This window comes from Anopheles merus, chromosome 2R (genome assembly GCF_017562075.2).
Source record: "Anopheles merus strain MAF chromosome 2R, AmerM5.1, whole genome shotgun sequence".
In the NCBI taxonomy this organism is placed as follows: domain Eukaryota; kingdom Metazoa; phylum Arthropoda; class Insecta; order Diptera; family Culicidae; genus Anopheles; species Anopheles merus.
The window spans coordinates 54,402,438-54,423,954 of record NC_054082.1 but is presented as its reverse complement, the minus strand read 5'-3'; the positions used below and the strand labels follow the sequence as shown (position 1 = coordinate 54,423,954).

The following is a 21,517-nucleotide window of genomic DNA, read 5'->3' as shown; positions in this document are numbered from 1 at the left end:
ATTAATGATAACAGAGTGCAAAATGGGAGGCCAACGTAACGAAACGTACGGGATACTGTCAGTTATCTTGGGCCACTATGGCACTATTAGTTTTAAGTACACACGTTCACTCAGTTAACTGCCTTTTGTGACAGTACAATAATTAGGCTAGTTATGATCACATTTTTCGCACTAGACACTCATTAAATCGTAATCTTGGCAAATATGGTAGTGGTTGTTTCTAATAAATAGTACAGTTTAAGTGTTTGCAGAACTCTGTTAACAGTTCAATTGAATTACACAGCAACTCGTGCGACGCGATTGCTCTGTTCAACCAGTTGTACAGCAATGATGATCCAATTCCTTCTCTCTTCAAAACACCTCCAAATTGGGCTTTAATAACCAGCTCAAATTCCATCCCCGTTGTTAATGCACCTCCTCGCCTCCACTTTCACTAAATTGTCGAAATACCCCATTTCAACATGCAGTAATGTAATCTGAAATTCAGTTTTCCCGTCAGCAATAGCGCTCGACGCTTCCTTCTTGCCACACACTGCTCGTGTGCCGATGATTGACTTCACGGCAACGCCGACACCGTACCGCGTGAGCAGCTAAATATTTTATCAACCATCAAAATAGAACCGTCTCATAAAAATAAAGTGCGTTATTATGATTCCATCCTCTGTGTGTGGTGCACGCAAACCAAAAGCAAACACCGAAAGGGCCACATGACGCCAGGGTTCCTTCTTCCACACGCAAACCTACCGCACCGTGGTGCCGAAGTGTGACGAGCCCTCGAGGACGAATGGCAACACGGCAACCGGTGGTGGCGCTAGCAGTGGCGGTTCGCGGCAGTACCCATTCCTGTTCCTTTGCTGCTGCTGCTGCTGCTGCTGCTGCTGCAGGGTGTGTCTGTCAACTGGCCTGGATCCGCTTACTACGACGTCGCTCTACTTTCGTTTGATTTCGCTCTATTCATCTTGCCCCGTTTGTTTGGTTGCCTCTTTCTTCTGCGCTCAAAAGGACGCAATACATAAGACTATTGCGCTGCAGCAGCGAGGGAAGGCTCTACAGAGAGTGTTTGAGGCAACAAAAAAAAAAACACCGGCGTTTTGCCGCAACAGGAACTGCTGCTTGGCAAGGGCCGACAAAAACGGAGCAAAGGATAAAATGGAATATTTACGCCTTATTGTGTAATAAAAATCCTCTTTTCATTCATCTCTGCTCGGTTTAATCTTTCGTGTGCCATAGCTATACTTGTGCAGCGCATTGCTTGCGCTTTCTTCACTTCCTCACTTTTGCTGCCACATCCCTTTTTCTCTCGTTGGCATGTAGCCGGGGCTTTTACCCCCTTAACCGATCGCTTCCTGGTCCGCGTTTGCTGCAAGCTCTCTGTTTCGCGGCACTACCATCCTTCGCTTCGTAAGGAATCGCTTCCTCAGGGAGATGCCACTATTTCTTCCCTAGCTCTCTTCCTGGCAGCTGCCAGTCGACTAAGGAACGAATAAAAAAAAAATGAAAAAGAAAAAAACGACCTATTGCTCGCGGGTCGCTTCTGCCGTCGTCATTTATGCCACACCGTGAAGGATGTTTGCTGCTCATTGTTTCTTTTGCTTGCGAGCATCACTTCTTGAATCGCTTTCGAGTGTGTAGTGGTGGTTGGCTTCGAGTTGTTCCTTTTATTGTGGCGCGCGAGGGCAGAAACGTGCACACGGTACGGTTACGATTGAGTGGTATGTGGCCAGATTCCTGCGCATACCATAGCGTGTATCGTTCCGCGGTTGTCGTTTTACGCCGCACGGTATGACATTCCTTCTTAACATACGATTTACTGTTGGCTAGTACGGATGGGAGAGAAGATAAAAAACAAACACACTCACCATTCTGCGTTTAGTGCGTAGTTAGACATGTATGCATTACAGTATGACCCTAGTGTCAGGGGTACTCCGACAACGCTTTAAGTCGCATTTTTTTTGATAGGATTGATTCGATTATAATGACTTTAAAGTAAGTGGGTAAGGATACTAAACGGCCTAGCGTAAACCTAGCGAGCGTACAGGTTTGCAAGGTGTGAAATATTCTTCACTGTGAGAAATGCAATTAGATTAATATAACACTGCTTCAAACGTTACAAATACAAAATCGCTCGCTTTGAAAATCACACCGACCGACATAGCAACTTCTATCCGGAAAATCACAGCCACAATTACGGAATGAATCATTTTATAGTTTGTTTTTCCGTCCCTACCCACACTTTTTGCAAGCGTAACCATCACGCCCCGGCAATAGTTCAATCCAGTAATAGTTCCAGTGCGGCGGTAAATTGCCATCAAACAGCGCAAAACTCCCCGAGGAGGACGCAGATATTATGACCGCGCGTGAGACAACATGCCAATTTCCTTCACACTCCCGTCCGTGTCGTGTGCTTGTTGCTTGCCGCTGATTAACCGTACGCAAGGTTTCCGGCCACGGTCGTCGTCGTGTTCCAACAGGCTGCTGTCATAAAGTGTCACCCGAAACTTCATCAAAACACAAACGTATCGCCATCAGAGTGCGATCATCACATCTTTATTCCTTCACCAAGATTCACCAACCCCACAACCCATCGACCATGCGCCACGAGCGCTGCAAATGGGCAATTGGAGACCGCAGCCATGCAGTCTGGTGCTGGCAGTGTGGGGCTAGAGCCAGCTTGGCCCTGGTGTAATGCTATATCCACAACAATCTCTACCGCTTCCGAAAAGTGTTTCGATCACATGTCGTGTGTGTGTTGGGCGCAAACCCCAGACAGAGCAAGGCTCATTGCCATCATATTTGACGCATCAAATTCGAAACGGGAGCTCGGGGTTAGTAGCTGTTCGGTGGAGGTGGTGTGCCTTCTTACGAATATATGTATGTGTTTATGTATGTGCCTTCGGCATCGTTTCGGAGCAACGGTATCTCGTCGTCAGACGATGCCGTCGATGATGATGTTGATGATTTCACTTACAGCAAGTGAGGACAGATCCTGCTCTGTATCGTAACATATTCCACCCTCCCGAAGAACCCGAATGTATAACCGATTCCGGTCTGCTGGATGGAGTTCGACGAATCTTGCTGACACTGTCAAACACCATTGATTTTATGGATCCATCGTAAGGCGGTCTAAACCGTCGGGCCTCTCGACAACGACGATGGTTTGCCGAAAATCCCACGGGTGATTTGCTCGATAAGTACTGCTGCGCTAAGGTTTTGTGTCTTTCGCCCGTATTTGCCACTCAGGACTCGGGAGCAGCAGGTCAAAATAAGATTTCTGAATACGGTGGACGGGGTGGTCCACCCCTACTAAAGCCAACACACAAATCAATAAACGTGGAAGTCGTTAAAAGGCGTATCTCCTTCGAGGCTGTTCGACATTGCTTACCAAATCTCCCCCATCCGGAAGCGTCTAAGCTCTAACGATCTGGAAACAACTTCACCGTTTTAATCCTCGTTGATCAGGAGCAAATTTGTAAAACTTTTCCAACACACACATCCTCTCACCTCTGCACAAACTTTGCCACGGAAGGTTGCCCCAGAGCCCGGAGGGCACAACTGACTATCAAACCGCGACTTAACTAAAGTCTCGTAATCATCCTCATTCCTAAATCCTACGAGCAGCAGCAGTAGCAGCAGTCGCCATCCCGTCGGGGTGTGGATAGAAATTTTATGTAAATGAAACTCGTGTAACACAGCGGTAGGCGAGATACAACGTCACTCACGTGGAAAGCGCTCGGGTATTGTAGATAACAGCACAGCGGGTTGGAGTTTTGGGTGTCTGTTTCGTTCCGTGCTGGTAATGCGCTGCACGGTTCTGCTCGGGATAAGGATACGGCAACAGCACCAGAGTGGAGAGGCTTTTTAATTTCGAACTCAACGTATGTCCTGGAACGCCGCCACGCTCGCGGTAAAAGTTGTACGTGTATGTGTTCTATGGCATTGTCTGTATGTGTGTGTCTGTGTGTATGTACGATTTTGGTGGAGCAATCTGGACGAAATTAATTTGTAATGCGTGATTAGGTGTAAATTGGTCTGGAGAGGGATTTACTACCATGTCATACATTATCGCACGTTCGATGCCCACTACCAAGAGGCTTGGTCATGATCATCAGCATCATCATCAACATCGTCTACATTGCTCGCCACGGTATACTACAGCTGTGTTGCGGTCCCCCTAATCGCACTGAAGCCCCGCAGCATTGCCACGGATTGGCAAGTAATTAACCAAGAGATTAGTGACACCTTCTCCGTTGCTGGCGGTAGACATGGCGTGCTGGCGTTGTGGAAGCATGGAAGTGAAATAGAAGCGTATCATCCTCTGTTTGATAGCATCATGTTGTTGCCCGGAAGTCAATCAGTTTAACGTGCGGTGTGCTTTAGCTGATGTGTTGGCAGGTGTACTGACGCACTTTTATTTGGCATATTGAGCATAAGGAAGGAGCATCTTACGAACGTATTCCATTACTTATACGATGTTCATGGTGCACTTAGCGGTATGATTAGACCTTCTTCTATCGATGGACGATAGCGCTGACCCTTTTGATTTTTTTTTTACTTTAGTTTTTGATGAAAACACAAAGGCAATTTTAGTGCGACGTTATTGTGTGAAAATTTGGTGTTTTTTGTGTAAAATGACCACACGATCAATGATAAGGATTCGCAACGTTATTTTATAACGGATTAAGAAGAAACCAACGACAAGTCGATTGTAAAGGACTTTGAAGGAGGGCTGGTGCACTTAAAGTGAAGCTTTGGGCGACAATTTAAGGGATTTTGCTCGAATTCTTGATAATCCTTGCTCAAAAATATCAATTGCGGTTTGATATATTGGAGCGTTTTAGCGACGATTAGAATTCGAACTAAAATCTTCAGTTATCTTCAACAACTCCTATTCGCTCGCACGTCAGACACCTGATCAATTTAATCCAAACCAGCTTAATGTTTGAAATTCAGAAACTGTTTAACCTTTTCGCATCATTGTCTTGTCACACCGCCACCGCCACGACACCGAATCAACTGAACATGAACATCAACACTCAAACAAAATTAAACAAGCACTTACAGTAAACCGACAAAAAACAAACAGAACAAAATCGCATCCGCGCAATAAACCGGTAAATCATATAATTTGGTGTCAATTCCGTTTGTCGTCAAAGCCATACCCTCCCCGGGCGCCGCTTGGAGCAAATCGTTTATTTTATTATTATTTTTTCCTCCTCGTCGACGTAGAGGGTTATAAAATATTCATCATCAGTAACCTCGACATCGTTCATCGGGCAGGCAGGTGAATCGGATTTACATGGTGAAAGATTAACCAACTGAACTCGGTTGCGTTCGTTTCTCTTTTTTTTTGCCTTTTTGTTTCAACTCCAAAAAAGGCAAATTCCTTCCACCACCCTCCTCTATTAACGGTTGTTTGCTCGCCCCGAAACACTTCATTGCCTTTTTTATAACCCGTTTTGTTTGACTTTTTTTGCCTGCTCGGTGACGCAATCAGGTCCCGCGAAGAAGAACCTTTTTTTTCGTCGGGACACTGCGAAAGTTACCTTTTTTCTTACACCTCTCCCTTCGCCCCGGTGTGGCAATTTATCGCAAAACTGGATTAATATCAATTTTATTGGGCTTAAATTACTGCGCTGTTCACGCGAAACCAAACCAAGCCAATGGTGATGGTGGTGGTGGCAATGTCTGTCTGCTGTAAGGGTGCCGTTCGCGGTTCACAATCCGGATCCTATCAACAGTGGCAAACCGTAAAATTCACTCAGTTCAGGTGAGAATTTTTATTACGTTTCAATTTTTCCTACTCCTAATGACAAGCGTAAGAGAACTCCTTACGGTAGTCAGGAGAGGATTTATGGTAAAATCTGTAAGCAAGGACACAAATCACAACATGCAGCGGTTGTCGTGTTGTACCAGTGACGGGGGAAGTGGCTGGCACGTTTTGCTGAAAGTGCACCACCCTGTCCCATAAAGTGCTCTCAACATCCCTCGTACGTAAGATGTTTGGAACTGGGGTCGGAAACTTGTACGATTTATTCCATTTCACGCCAGTGGCTGCAGGGGGAAAAACGGGCAAAGAAACATAATCCACAAAACAACTCATGCTAAACTTAAATGCACATCACACAGAAGGAAATTGTAGCAGCAGCCCCGCGCTTCTTGGTTGAGATTTTCTCCGCTCCCCCTGTACCATAATCACGATTGCCCCTCACAAAAAGATTTTCTATTCCACGGACACCCCGGACCGCCGGGGAGTGCGGAGAATTCCACGTTGTGTAACGATGGAAGAACGAAACGCGGTGGAAAACGTAAACTGTCTATATTTGGACAGTTGGAACACCCTTCGGGCTTAACTCAATTATCGTGAGATTTCTCACTTCACACGACGACGACGACGATGGTGATGATGACAATGATGCCTAGAGGCTGATAATTTCCCTTTAGGAGGGGTTATCCAGCGTCTTCCTAGCTATCTGCAGGATTGGAAATTGGAATTGAGTTTCAAGTTAAATGTATTACTAACACTGTCAACATGTTTGAAGGATCTGTTAGGTATTGCAAAAACAGCAAGGGTTTAATGTGGTGTGGAACCAGGTTTATTACTGTCTGGTCTAATTTATTTAATTGGAAATTAATATGGAATATAATTATTAATATTGCATGTTGTCTTTTGTTTTAAATTTCTTCTAAATTGTACCAACAAAAACGACATGGACGACGCACACGTCAGCAAATGTAAAAATCCTCTAAACACGCCAAGCAACACACCCGCACATTACCCACCGACAGCTCACTTGAGAGCTGGTATTTTATTTCATTTTTATGACAAACTCATGCTGCGATAGTGAAAGTGAAAACATGCAACCGTCCCACCCTTCCAGAGACCACGCCAGACGGAATTTCCCTTTGCGTCGTCGTGGAGCCGACGAAATAGAGCAAGAGTATGGAAACGTCGAGACAGTGTGACATTCCAAACGAACATCGTGGAAAAGCGAAACGAACACACACACACAGACCAATTTTTCCACCAAAGTGTCAAGCTCAGCCCCATACAACAACAACCCTTGTCAGCCGAAAAACCGTAACGAAGGACTGACACATCATCTACTCGGCCACGCCACAGTCCCGAAAGAACGACCGCTACTCTGTCACGGGTGGTGGTGGTAATACGGTTCGCGAATAAGAAACCCATATAGGGTGAAATATATTAGTAACGATAGAAAAATGCTGCAGAACAATGAGTAACGTCGCATTGCTCGGGAACACTCGAACACAAGAGACTTCTCCGAATGCTTTTGCAAGAAACAAAAAACATCAGGGAACACAAAACGTTAGCCCATCCGAATCCTGTATGATCATGTCTCGATGTTGGGGATGTGTTCGTTTGTGTTTACACTTTGCTTCGACAACAACCGTAAAACTCATTCTGCTTCAGAGCGGCGCTTACCTGAGGCGAGATTGTGCTTAAACACAGCATTCATAAATAAATAGAACAACGCATCGGTCCTTCGATGCCGGGTCGGGTCGGGCATGGTTTTGCATAGCAAGTGAGCTAAACTACAAAAGAACATAACTCACATACTCCTTCTGTGCTTGTTACGTTGGCCTTTCCACCCTTTATTAAAACATGCCCTAGCTCGCCGGGGACACCGATTTTACGCCTTATTGCGCCAGCAACCCTTTTCCCCTTTAGGCAGGAAATGATGGCACCTGGTGCCACAAATGGTGCGCCGCAGACAGTCAATTTGAATATTAATTCAATTAGGTTAAGAGCTTCGTACGCCCAACGGGTAAAAAATCAAATGATAATTAAACTATATTATTACACCGAGCAAGGAATGTCAACATGGATTTTGAAGTCCAATTTCCCTTTAAAAAAACTCAATTATGTACATTGCTAACTGCTAAGTAGCGTCTTACAATCTTATCACTCACCATTATTTGTGCTTTCATTTCTTCGCTTCTTTGCAGGTTACTATCAACCGGCTGGTCCGCTGATATCGCCTCACCTACTGGGTCAGCCGCCGTCGCAGCACGGTCCGAAAAGTGGTCCGGATGGCGAGGCGCTCCTGCAGAGCCCCCAGCAACCGCCCGCGTCTTCTACGGCCGACAGTACGGACAGCGACGTCCTGCTGACAGGTACGCCCGGACGCTCCCCCGCCAACGATCTCCCGATGGGGTTCCATCCCCCCCTCCTGCGCCCACGGGCCGCAGTCGCCGTAGCAGCCGCAGCCGCCGCCGCTGATGATGCCGATCGTTATTTTCGTTCCGTATTTGCAGGTGGTGGAATTGACCTGGGGGGTCATCGCTCCCAGCCCTACGGTGCATCCCGGTACGGTCCGGCGACCGGTGCTGGTGGCCCACCGACCAATCTCTACCCCCGCCCAATGCAGATGCACTGTCCGCCGACGTATCTGCCGCCCGGCTACTACGCACCGTCTCCCTACGGACCACAGCCGCCCCCACCCCATGGGCCCCCGCCGGAGATGTACTACACGCACGCCTACTCACCCCACTACTACCCAAAGTTTGCTCCGCCCTACTATCCGACCTCCCGGCGGTACTACCCCGGGCCGGGACCGGGTCCGGAGCATCACCTGTACGAGCAGGCACCACCACCACCCAGTAGCGCACAGGGACCGCCGGGACCGCCGCCACCCCCGTCCGGGGCACAACTCGTACCTGCTGGACCCCAGGGTCCCCAGCATCTGGATCACTATCCGTACTCGCCATATCCAGGGTATGGTAGTCCAGGGCCCGGCTCAGGTGGCCAGTGTTATCCTCGCAACCTACAGCACCCGCCGCCACCGCCTGCGTATATGGGTAAGCCAATGTATGACAGCGAACTCATCTCTCATCATCTCACTTCCGAGTACGTCACCTTGTGCAAGCATTGAATCCTTGTGTCTTTCTGTGTTTTTTTCTCACTTTCTGAACCTTTTGAAGTATACTTATGCATGATTTCGCGTCGTCAGTTTATTACTATTCCAAATTATCTACACTCTCTATTTCTCTTGGTTGATTGACATATCATTTTCGTTCAATCAGTTCCATTGTAAAAATTGTCAGTTTTGTTGTTTATAAGTTACTTTTGTTACTGATGCATGAGGTTTAATTTTAAATACTTTGGAGTGTTACCGTTTTATCAGTGAATATTGCCATTCAAATAAAATTTCATAATTTTCTTCCATTGGAAACGAGAACAAAACTCAATCTGCATCATTTCAAAGTACATAAATTTAGTTTGAATGTTTAATCAACGAGTTGTAGTGTTTGAACTCTCGCTAACTTGTGTCTGTTTTCTTGTCTACTCCATCGCAGATGCGCATTACACAACCAATTGTCCATGTCCGATGCAGTGTCCAAAAAACGTCAATGCTGGGTCCCTTATTGGTATCAAGGCCAGTAAGGGCCCAGTAGCCACAAACAACCATATCGTACAAAACCAGCCGAGCACGAGAATCAGCACTACTACTGAACCGATCACGATATCGTCTAGCTCGTCCTCCTCGTCGGCGTCGTCCTCCTCGTCTCCAGCGCCGCTCGACATTCACGCACCCGTCGTCGCCACTACGACAGCAGCCACCACGCCCGTCCGGCAGATGGTGGCCGATGCCGAAACGCCGCCAAATGCTGCTCCAAAGCAGCAACCGCATCCATCACACGGATATCACGCACATCACCATCACGGGGTACCTTTACCGATGGAAATGCATTCACAGGGACCACCGGTCCATCATCCACACACGTATCCGTACCACTATCACCATCACCACCCGGGTCCGCTGCATCATACGCCGCATGGGCCTCTTCAAACGGAGGTAACAACACCACAAAAACCCGCAGTGACTGCAACGTCCACATCGCCGGTGACTACTACCATTAGCTCGGCTACCAAACAAAGTACACCGGTATCAACCGTGTCAACGGCTGCCACCACCGGAATCGATGCACACCATCCAGAGAAGATGTGCTACAAAACGGAGCTACCGATCAAACCCGAAACCGCGACCGATCTGCTCTCGACGCCAATGCACTACGGTAGCCCGTACCATCATCCTTACCATCATCCAATGGGCTATTACCACCATGCGAAGCTGGCTGATCTGAAGGAGGAAACACATCATGGCACGCTCACGCCACCCTACTCCATATCGAGCAAGATGGCGCTGCTTGAAACTCCCGATATGAGCCCGGTTCGGGTGTCAACCGCACTGAACGTGCCTCCCGTGAACGTGCTTGCGAAGGGGGTTGATTGCAGTGATAAAACACACAGCAAAGATGACAAACTATCAGACATTCCGGTATCGACGGCGATCGTGAAGCAGGAAATCGAAGAGTTTAAGCTCCTGGAACCGCTGGTCGGAGCAGTTTGCAAAAAGGAAGATTTCGAAGAAACGGGCCCGGCCATGACGCCGGACCTGCTGGATGAATCGATCGTAATAAAAAAAGATCGAGATGAAATGAAACCGGTCGACAGGTCGATCTACCATCCCGAGCACCATGTGCCGGTCCATCATCACCAATTGCATCACCAATTGCATCACCAACAGGTGCGTGATTCCTCGCACATACCGCACCACCTCCATCACCACAGTGCCAGTACAAATCTATTGCATGGGTCATCACCGCACCATCACCACCATCTACATTCGCATTACAATGTGCAGCAGCAGCAGCAGCAGCAGCAACAGCCCTTAATCACCGGTCTGCTGGTGGAGAAGGATGATGTGAAAACCGATGCCAAACTACCTCCGGATAGCAAGAGTTTACTCACCGAACTCGTGCTAACGACGGAAGCGTCCATGGTGGAAACGCCCAAAATGGCGCAATCGATTCCAGCAGCGTCGGCGACAACTGCGGCGGCTGCGATAGCATCAAAGATGGACGAAGTCTGCAAAAGCACGGCCCAGCAATCGAGGGGAAACAGTAGTGATAATAGTTTTAATCTTAGTGATAGCCTAATCCCCAACGTTGCTGGCGCCTCCGAACAACTGAGCTCAATATCAAAGAACAGTGGTAAAGTACAATCACATGACAGCTGTGCTGGCAGCCTAGATCCTCCCTCGCCGGTACCGATACCGGCGTCGACCGTCAAACGGAGACCGCTGCTGGTGGCATGCAAAAAAGCAACACCCAAGCAGTCACCTCCCAATAGCTATAAGAATCTGATCAAACGTACAAACGGCCTGGAGGACGATGATGACCCGCAGCCGCAGTGTCCGGAACCAGTAGAGCTAAGTGAAGAAGAGGAAGAGGACGACGAAGAGGAGGAGGAGGAGGAAGACGAGGATGAAGAGGACGAAAACGACGAGGAGGAGGACGATGAGGAAGCGAATCCGGAGGAAAAGGTTGAGGATGTGGAAGACATCGAGTTGCAGGAGCAGCGCCTAGTGCAGGCAGAAAAGCGAGCACTACAAAGCGAACAGTCAGTGGATCAAAATGGTCGCAAACAGCGCCTCAAGAAACGGCCCGTATCGAAACCACGAAGAAAAAGTTGCAGGAGAAAGCTTCTCCGGACACTATCGGGAGCACCAACTGAAAAGAAACAGCCTAAGACCTCACCGGAGGCAGTTAGCTCGGTACGCACACGATCAGTCAAGCGGTTCTATCGGGTGTTCCGTTCGAGCATTGAGTCGCTGAAACGATTGCCAGTGTCAATTCGGGAACGATTGTTGCGTCGATCGAGCGTAACGCTGCTATCGATCCGCCGAAATGCTCGCAAAAAGTTCTGCAAATCACAACAGCAGCCGCAGCAGAGTCAGCAGCAATCGCAAATGATACAAGAAACGAAGGATATTGTCTCCCTATCCGAAACACAGCCATTAGTGGCGGCCAGTGAAAATGAGGCGAATACTACTGTAACAAAGGTCGAAAACACGTTACCTAACTGCTCTGAATTACTCTCTTCAAATGAGCTGGATTTGACAGAAGACACCAATAACACAGCCACCGCTACCCACACGAATCAAACAGTATCGGCACACGCTACCGTGGATGCGACAGTTCCAACACTGTCTAATGTTGATCGAACGATCGATCTCGTGGCAAAAGGCTACTTTTCTGAACCAGAAATTTTCAGCGGAACAGATCTGCAAATCCATTCGCGGAGTTGGTTAAAGAAACTCAAACAACAACAGCAGCAAGAAGGACGTTCGCATTCGGAACAGAGCCGGGGAGTTAAAGGCCAAGAGCGCAATGGTGAAGGCAACAAGAAAAAGTGCAAGTCAAAGTGCTTCCCATTAGCAGCTGATGTCACCTTGCCGGATACCCCAGCGTCCGGCACTAGTAAGAGCAAACATTCAAAATCTAAGTCTAAGTCTTCTAAAACTACGCCCACGGAGAAGGTGGACTTGGTGACGCCTTCCAATCCAGAATGTAAAAATACTAAAAGTACCAAGAAAACAAGTGCTAAGGAACGTAAAAAGGATCCTTCATCAAGCAGGAAAAGAAAACAAAAGGCACAAACGGACGATGGTGATGAGGTGCCGCATGCTTCGAAACGAAGCTCCACTCACAATCCTGAACCACCAACTGTCAGTACAATGGAATCCTTGTACCATCGTGCTACCTCGACACCCATCCCCGCTCCAATCGGCGAAGTTGCTTCTGCATCGGGTCATGACGATCGCGAAGAAGATGGCAGTAAGACAGCTGCTCTGTTTGACGACAGTGTAGTTACGCTGATGGATCAATCCTCGGTCATTGATGATCGGGAAACGGACTTTGACGATGCGGCGACCATGTTGGTGGAGGACGATGTGGCAAGCGTTGATACCAATGTGCTCGTAAATCGACACAACAATAATAATAACAACAACAACAACAACAGTGCTGTCACGGACAAGAACTCTGCGATTGAGGAACAGCAACGTATTGCTGCCGTGCAGCTCGCTCTAAACGCTCCCATTCAAGCGATCATTGCCGAAGGAAAGGAAGGCAGTGAGCTCGAACCTCCTGAAGGTATGGAACCGTTCATGGACGAACCACTGGAAGAGGAGGAGCTGAAGGCAAACGGACAGCTAAATGCTACGAACCATCAACCCGAAGCGGCGGCCAATGTCCTGCCACAGCCGCCACCTTGTCCGTTAGCGGCGCCTTCGCCGGGCGATCAACCTTTAAACGCGCACTACGACGACGATTACCGCGAGCTAGAAGAGGAGGAACTGTTGCCAAAGCGAGGATCAAGTCGTTCGGTCAAGCGGCGGCGATCGCGATCGAAGACAAAGTCGAAAAAATTCAGTACGAAAAAACGGCATCGTCCGTCGACGCACCGGAACATTGCGGCTGAGTTAGAGGAGTTGACTGTGCCAATACATCCAAGCTCTAGCATACCGCGCTGGAGTAACGGTTGGACATGGGAAGGACAACCGTTTCAAGGGATGGTGTTTTTGAACGTGAGTGCTTTTGTACGCCGAGTAGAGAGCGATCGTGTTGTACTAATGAAACCATTTCATTTCACTTTAACTGCAGAGTGATGATCCACCTGTACTGAGAACATGCTACCCAGCGATGCGACATCCCTTGGGAGACATTGTCAAACCACGTGACTGCGTGCTGCTAAAAGCGGGCAACAAACGCGCGGAGCTGCCATATGTTGCGAAAGTAGCACATCTGTGGGAAAATCCCGATGACGGTAGGAAATCTACATCTATTGGCGTGCCACCAGTGCCATGCGAGATCTCTATCCACTTACGATTATTTTTCTTGTTGCAGGTGAAATGATGATGTCTTTGCTGTGGTATTACCGGCCCGAACACACCGAACAAGGTCGTCAGCGTACGGACGGTCCGGACGAGGTGTTTGCTTCGCGCCACAAGGATCACAATAGCGTGGCTTGTATAGAGGATAAGTGCTATGTGCTAACGTTCAGCGAATACTGCAGGTACTAAGACCGCCGACGAGAGTCACATTTTAACCCTTTTTCGCACGGCTACTAATGCACCATACGTCCCATTACAGATTCCGAAAACAACTGAAAGGAATTGAGGAAAATATCGATGAGCAACCATCGATCGTGCCTCCGTTGAGGCGTGAAAACCCGCGCCTTCCACCACCGATCGTGTCCCCAGAGGCGGTACTGTACTGTCAGCGGGTTTACGAGTTCCGCCATAAGCGGCTCCTAAAATGCACCTCCTAGTGAAGGTGGGAGTGTGTGCAGCGAACCCATGCTAGCAAGAGCACAAAGCGGAGTTCGGTCAGTACTACGGCACCGGGAACGACTGCCGGCGTTACTCTGACTACAGATGCTACCGACTAACTCACTATCCGTTCGGCCTCTGAAAGCACGCTGCACACGACAACTGCTTCTACATATCCTGGGTCAAAACGCTCCCTCAAACATACACACACACACAAACGTCCGCGCGTACACACATACTTACACCGCGTGAGGAGCAGCTTCTCCATATCCGGATCTAGTCCTGGACGAGTGGGTACCTCACTGCTGCTGTTCCCTCGAACCAGCAGTGTTGGTATGCCCGTTCTATTTTTTTTGTTGCGAAAGCATAAATCAGTCACCTTCACTTTCGGTATAAACTTGCCTCCAACGTGTGTGCGTGTGTGTGTGTGTGTGTGTGTGTGTATTTAATAATTGTATTATTATGTATTTATTACAAAATCTCTGCATCATGTGTGAGATCCGTCTGTAAGGTTTCGTTCTATTTTACTTCTTCTTCTCTTTCCCGAAATGTCTGTTATTTAGTTTGATGATTTGTTAATAATTTTATTTGTACATACACTTACTGCAACACCTAGTGTGTCTTTTTGCTAATGTACAATTCAATTGTATATTGCCCCTCCTCCCTCATTAAGATCACCCAGTAGCCGCAAAATCGGCCAACATAGACTCTAAGACAAATGGTTCCAAGTTATCCCAGGATGCGTAAAATAGGATGGACCTAGTGAAAGGTTAACTAGCGTTCGGTCACGTTCCTATGTGATGAACGCGTTCTAGTGTGACAAACACATTTCCCAGACAATCCCACACACACACACACACACACACACATAAATGGAGAAACAAAAGTGGACGTAAGGAAATGTTACTAATGAATTAACGTTCAAAGGTGTGGGCGCCATCCAGGCAATAAGAAGGGATAAAATTAACACAATTTGAGCGAATTATTTGAGCAACTGCATTTGATATTACAACATTACACTATACATATAGAAATATACATACACTACGGCAGCCAATTCCTGGGGCAGGAAATATTTCAGATTAAGCTCTACAGTATACAGTGTTCATTGTGCGAAATACGGCTTGCCCGTTCAAAGTTTGGAACAATAACAAACAGGAGGCGAAAACGTTGTACTAATAACCTGTCGGGTTGATGATGATGAAATATGATTAACGTTGAGGAAAGATTTAATAGGTATACAAACATTTAAAAAGCATATTATATATGATTATATACATACAACCTTATATATATACAACCAGTAATGTAGATGGAACAAAAACAACAACAACAACAAAAACAACAACACAAGCTAAGCGTAAGAAACTAATTGTTATTAAGACAGGTTAAGCATATACAGTACCTTATTATTTAACTGATAACTTGCTGTAGGATTGAGAGAATCAGACAAGAAGGAAAAGAAAAAAACGTATTGTAAAACAGCAGCCACGATGGAGCATAGCTTTTACTGACTGACGCGAATAATGCAATTGAAAAACACATTTCAAACAAAACATCAACTGCGCATATATACGATTGTGGTGCTTTTACCTTAGGGCACCCACCGCAGTACTGCGGCTGGTTGAAGGATCCAGGATGTTAGTAAACTACCAACTCCCCAATACAGACATTCTACGTTTGGCGAGACAAACGCGGCAAACGATGCATGCAATTAAATTATTGAAAACAAAACATCACACAGCGACGTTTTATTAATGGGGGATTTTATACTATTTGGCCTCCCTATGGCCTATTATTGACACTCTTGTTCAATTTTATTTGAGCCGAATTTATGTTTTCTCTATAACATCCAACTGCAAATGCATCGAATCGAAGACAAAGCATTGGTAATGTGCGTCTGTTTTTATGACTAGCTGGTGTGGAATCAGCTTCTATGCTGATCCTCAGCTATGTATGCTAGTTTTCGGCCTCCGGTCGGAAAACGTTTCTTGGTGAACTGGTTTGAATGCGTATATCAAAGTGTTTTAAAGTAATTGTAATTGTTCGGATGGTTCGAAAATAAAAATAAAAGATACATTTTGTTCTAAATATGTTTCACCGGTCAACCAGCTGTTGTATCGGTACACGATGCAGAGTATTTTGAACCATATGAGCGAACCTCTACGGGGAGCGGATAGGGAAGCAACACGAATCAAAATCACGGGGGGAACTCTTTACCTAAAACTTATCACGATACCGACGATGGGCGATGAAGAGAAAGGGGAAAGTAAAACACGCGGAAAGAGGGAAACAACTAACCATACCAAATCAATATTATGCAAAATTTTAACCATGTAAGGATATTAAAATTAGAGAAATTGTTTTGTTTATTTCATCGGTTCGATACGCAGTCGCAGCAAAGAGGCAAAGCAAATCTAACGATAGAAGAGTAAATTCATTCTATTTTACATATAGCAACATTACGTTTACGACGCGAGTACGCAAGTACGCGCAACTGGATAGAATGGCTTAGTATCTAGCACGAGGTAATTCATTAATCGGCTGATTGATTTGATCCTCATGCAGGCTGAAACTGCAATGTGTCGTTTAATCTGTCTAGAAGGAAGCTAGCCACTTTGAAGTGAACGCATTAAAGCAGCGCATTAACTCATTCGATTGTAATTTTAGTGCATGGGGAGTGCAGTGTGCAAGTAGCGCATTATCGAGCATTGATTGAGTTTTAGTTGCGTTTTGCGAGCCGTTTGCATATGCCTAGCCTAGGAAGGAAACCACTCAACAGGCAACATACAACACCCATTACGAGCAACATTAGTGTGTTTTAATGCCAAACGGTGCAAAATTCGTGGTAGCCTTCTTTTTCGTAGAACTGTTTTAAAGACCGTTCCCAGTGACTGGTATAGGCGTAGAGAAGAAACGATGGAAACAATTTATTACACTAAGTACACACCTAGCTCCTACGTGAACAAATCAGGAATCAGGAAAAATAAAATAATACCCCCAATAATTATTTAAAACATGTTCTTCTTTTATTTTCGTGTATTTATTAAATTGCTTCGACTTGCTTCGTACTTGCCAGTTGGTTCTGCTTTTGATTTCGATTTGCTATTACTTAGCCTGCACTCCGGCACCAACCGAATAAGACTTCATCCATGGAAAATGTATGGCATTTGACAGATTCCGTGCGACGCTTGTCTTGATTGTTCGATATGTCTGCCGGTGCACCTACATATACGTTAGGGAACGGTCAGAACCTCGCCGCAAGCAATTTTGTCGCTTGCGGCAAGAAATGAGTTTTCTCAATTTTCTAGCTTTTTAAGGTATTATTATGATATTTTGTTATTTCTTTATATAGAGAGTGGTATTTCTTTTTTTATAGTGGAATATAGAGGAGGCCTCTTCTTAGCGTTTGGCGTGTTGCCACTTTGAGATTCAGTTTGACAACAGCCGTCGATATTAGTGTACAGGCAACAGCCGCAATATCACGTTGAAAATGCCGATTTATGAAGTGTGGATACAAAATACCATTTTTTATTAAACGAAAACAATTCATTTATCATTCCCCTATACTAGCAACATTCGTCGCATTTGATAACTGCCGTCGATCCTGATTTTGTGCAAATGTTCTGTATCACGACACCTCCTTTCTACCCATTTTGAGTTAGAGTCGGATGTCTTGTTCGATTGCTGCCAGAGTGCCGCCTTAGGAAAGTGTAAATTGTTTGTTGCATCCGAAATATATTTATAAACCGTTACGTTTATACTCTGCACCGAAAGAATGAATTTTTGATTCAGTATTTATCATTTTTATCTAATTTATATGGATAATTTACTTGTATCGAAACAATTTTTTATTGAAATTTTATGTTTCGTGTGCACACATACATTATCGGCTGGTTTAAACCTCAATTCGAAAATTCCTTCCATGCATTTGACATTTGCGACGTTTCATCTTCGAAAACATGGCGCCACTCGTTCCTTTTCGCTTGTGTGCGTCACAAACGTCAAAACGCCAATTAAACAGAAATAAAAATACATTTTTGTGAAAAATAGGATATAATTCTTCGTGTACGGTGTCTGACGTGTGTTTGCGAGTGGGGAATAAGAATATTTGTGTTTAACAAGTGCGTACTCATTCGAGCGGCTAAAGTTGAGCTAAAGTGCGTGCTGGTAAATTAACTCTATACTTTGGCAGCATACTTTAAAGTTAACTTCGATACAAAATCACCCTATCTGTTGAGCTCTCTCGAAAGCAGAGCCACCACCAGCGAATGCCTTTTGGCAGGGAGAAGTTTCTCGCACCGAAAAAGGAGGCAATTAGATTCAGTTTCCAATCTAAAGCTACGATTCAAAAGGGAATCCGCATGGAATACTTTACAGGATCAGGAACAACATGTTTTTTGGCCTGTGCAATCTCTTTGGCTAGCCGCTGCTCATCATATTTGGATGTTTTACGGATAGATGGAAAATGTCGATACTCCATTAGGCCGTGTTTGCTAAAATATAGTTAATTTGAGGGCGTTCAAAAACGTGAACGGGACGTATCCGTAGGAAATTAGGATTAGAAGCAATACGCATACTACAGTTAGTGGGGCAAAGCAAAGAGTTACATTTTGATCAGATTCTCATAAAAATTGATTAGCGGAGGAAACAAAAAAGAACTAACAACCGTGTATTTTATGAAGGTGCGTGTGTGCGTGTGTGTGTGAGAGAGAGAGAAAGAGAGAGAGAGAGAAAGAGAGAGAGAGAGAGAGAAAGAGAGAGAGAGAGAGAGAGAGAGACCTCTGCATGAGCTTAGAATATTTGTCTAAATGTGTTTGTGTGTACGCATAGTGAAGAAATTTTATTTTACCATCAAGCTTTGAGTTTGTTTCTTGGTGCCCCAATTTTACATCAAACTGTTAATACGATTGTTGAATTGGCCCAATCTTAGTTGTCTTCGTTACTACAACGTTTCGAGGTTGAAAAGGCATTAATTTCTTGTATGTAACTGTATTCATACTCGTCCATCGACGACGTCGTACATGGTTTTGACAGGAAGGGAAAATTGAGCGAATAGATTAGATGGGAGCGAAACAGAGCGAAGGATAGAGAGCAGAGTACGATGAAAGAGATAGAGATGCCATAATTTCACGATTGATTATTAGAGAGCGGGAGTTGATTTCATGTACGGTGGAAAGTGTGAATGTAAATGAAAAAATCCCATTTCAACGCATCAATCGCACGGCGCACCGACGCACGAGGGCCGTAAAAATGTATCGAATATGATGCACTACATGAATGGCACACGTCCAATAGCCGCATTTAAATAATTTGTGAAATATCCATACGCTCGTAGAAAACCATCGGTCTCACTATCAAACTCTCTCTCTCGCTCTCATTTTGCAAACGCGAGAGCGCTATCTCCCTTCGTTCGAGTTTGACAGTGACAGCACGAGCAGGCAGGCCAAGTTTCACTTTGCGAAGGAATTCCGCTGAGAAGGTGCTGCTGTCTGCGTTCATTTTCTGTGGGGAATTAAAATGATTCTTTCTTCTCCTAACGTCTAGCAAAGAGGAAAAAACGAAGCTCAGCGCTGTGAATCTTAGTGCAAAGTGTGTCCGGTCCGGTCCAAACGTCAAGTTCCCTCGAGAACACGCAACCCATACGCGACAGGCAACGATTGATCGAATTGGCTGGTGAGGGCCCCGTGCTGTGTCAGTGAGCAAAAAAGAATCACGTTATTTCACACGGTGGTGGAAGAAGTGGGATCGAATTTCAGCAGCAAGTGGCGCATTTGATCAACGGTGCTGGTTTTACAACCCTCTGTGTGGATACGTGTGCTTTTTAGGCTCGTCAACGAAAAGTACGCAATACAAAACACACCCCAGCAGAGCACGTCGTCCGTTCTGGTGTGAAAAAGTGTGTGCCCTTTCTTTCGCAGCGAGAAAACGGCGCATCGCCCCAACCATTCCTCGAGAGTGTTCTTCGGTGCAGGGCTGTCGGTGAAAAGAAGAATTCTCATTGTGAGGCGCAAGAAGCGCAATCAGCACAACAGCCGCAGTAAGAGTGAGCATTGAAACGCAGGAGCAAAACCAATAGTCAAGTTGTCCTCGACAAACGTCCGCTACACTGCTGGTGGGCTGATGCATGTGTGATCGCGCGCGCGTGTGTGTGTGTGTTTGTGGTTTTCAACGTCAACGTCGTCGAAGGGCACGGCCACACAAGCCCATCCCAGTGTGAAAAGTGAGTGTGTGAAAAAGTGTACGCGCCTGCTTTGATCCGTGTACCGTTGGCTGGCAGTGAATGTAGCAAGGTGCTTGATTTACTCGACGAATGATTCAAGAAAGTCACCTGTGCTGACACACAAACCTCTCCCTTTTAGACACACACACGTACACATACGCGTACGTCCCTTGTTCAGATCGCCTTTTGCTCTGGGTCTTCCCCGCTCTCACGCATCCACCGCGGCTCGGTTCCAGCGGTGAGAGGACAAGGCTTTGTTCACAGACCGATCTGGGAGAGGTCAACGGGAAATACATTCCGAAAGCAAGAAACCAAATAAAAAGATTGTGTGTGTGTGAACTTCTGCTGCCGTCTTGTGGCCCTGTGAGGATAGGATCCCTCTTCCCGGTTGAGGTGTAGTGTGTTTCTTGTGTGTGTGGGGCTAGTGTATGTGCGAACCACGGACCTATCTAGGTGTGTGTGCGTGTGAGTGAGCGAGCGAGCGAGCGAGCTTGTCAGCAAATCCATAGTGAGCAGCAGCAGTGAGTAAACGCGTGGTGCTGCCAACATCGCCGTGTGCAGTTGTGTGTGAGCAGTGTTAGTGGGTGTGCGTGCGTACGTGTGTGTGTGCGTTTGTTCGATTGCAAACGGGCACGGCGAAAACGTGCGTGGGAGTGCGTAGTGAGCAGCGGCCACCAGCCAGGCAGGCAAAATCGCCACCACCGGAGGAAAGGGCGCTATTGTGAAGCGGCGGTTGACAGCAGAGCAGGAAAAACGGAGCCATCAAACGACGACGGCGGAGACATGAGCGGACGGCCCAGGACAACCTCTTTTGCGGAGGGTAACAAACAGCAAAATTGTCCCGTGATGGGGGCAATGAAAATAATAAGTAAGTAGCAACACCTGCCCAACTCTACCTGTGTGCCGTTAGTCGGGCGTTCGATTGAACGAGCGGTATGGGGTCTGAATTTCCCTGTTTCCTCCTCCGAGCGTGAGCTTCCCGTACAAGAGCGCAGCCATGTTTTCTCCCAGCGCTCGTCGTGAGCATGCTAGTCTCTCTCACTGGGGTGGCTCTCTTTTTGTCCGAAGAGACTCACCTGATTTGTCGACTTTCAAAATGGCGTCAGCGGAACTAGAGCTGTGCGGGACAGAGAAAGAGAGAGAGAGAGAGAGAGAG

The 21,517-nt window shown here is 46.4% G+C and overlaps 1 protein-coding gene across 4 annotated transcripts in view; it reads left to right on the top strand.

Annotated features, from left to right (window-relative positions):
* Window positions 1–17,145, top strand: part of LOC121589460 — a 153,878-nt gene extending 136,733 nt beyond the window's left edge. For 3 of the 4 annotated variants that reach the window (XM_041908406.1, XM_041908404.1, XM_041908405.1), the window contains 5 exons: window positions 7,969–8,820; window positions 9,319–13,394; window positions 13,471–13,633; window positions 13,714–13,882; window positions 13,960–17,145. In XM_041908406.1, coding sequence (XP_041764340.1) covers window positions 7,969–8,820; window positions 9,319–13,394; window positions 13,471–13,633; window positions 13,714–13,882; window positions 13,960–14,137 — 5,438 coding nt within the window. In that variant the 3' untranslated portion in view covers window positions 14,138–17,145. The remainder of the gene's footprint in view (window positions 1–7,968; window positions 8,821–9,318; window positions 13,395–13,470; window positions 13,634–13,713; window positions 13,883–13,959) is intronic. The other variant, XM_041908407.1, reaches the window with a different exon arrangement.
* Window positions 17,146–21,517: the final 4,372 nt, after the last annotated feature.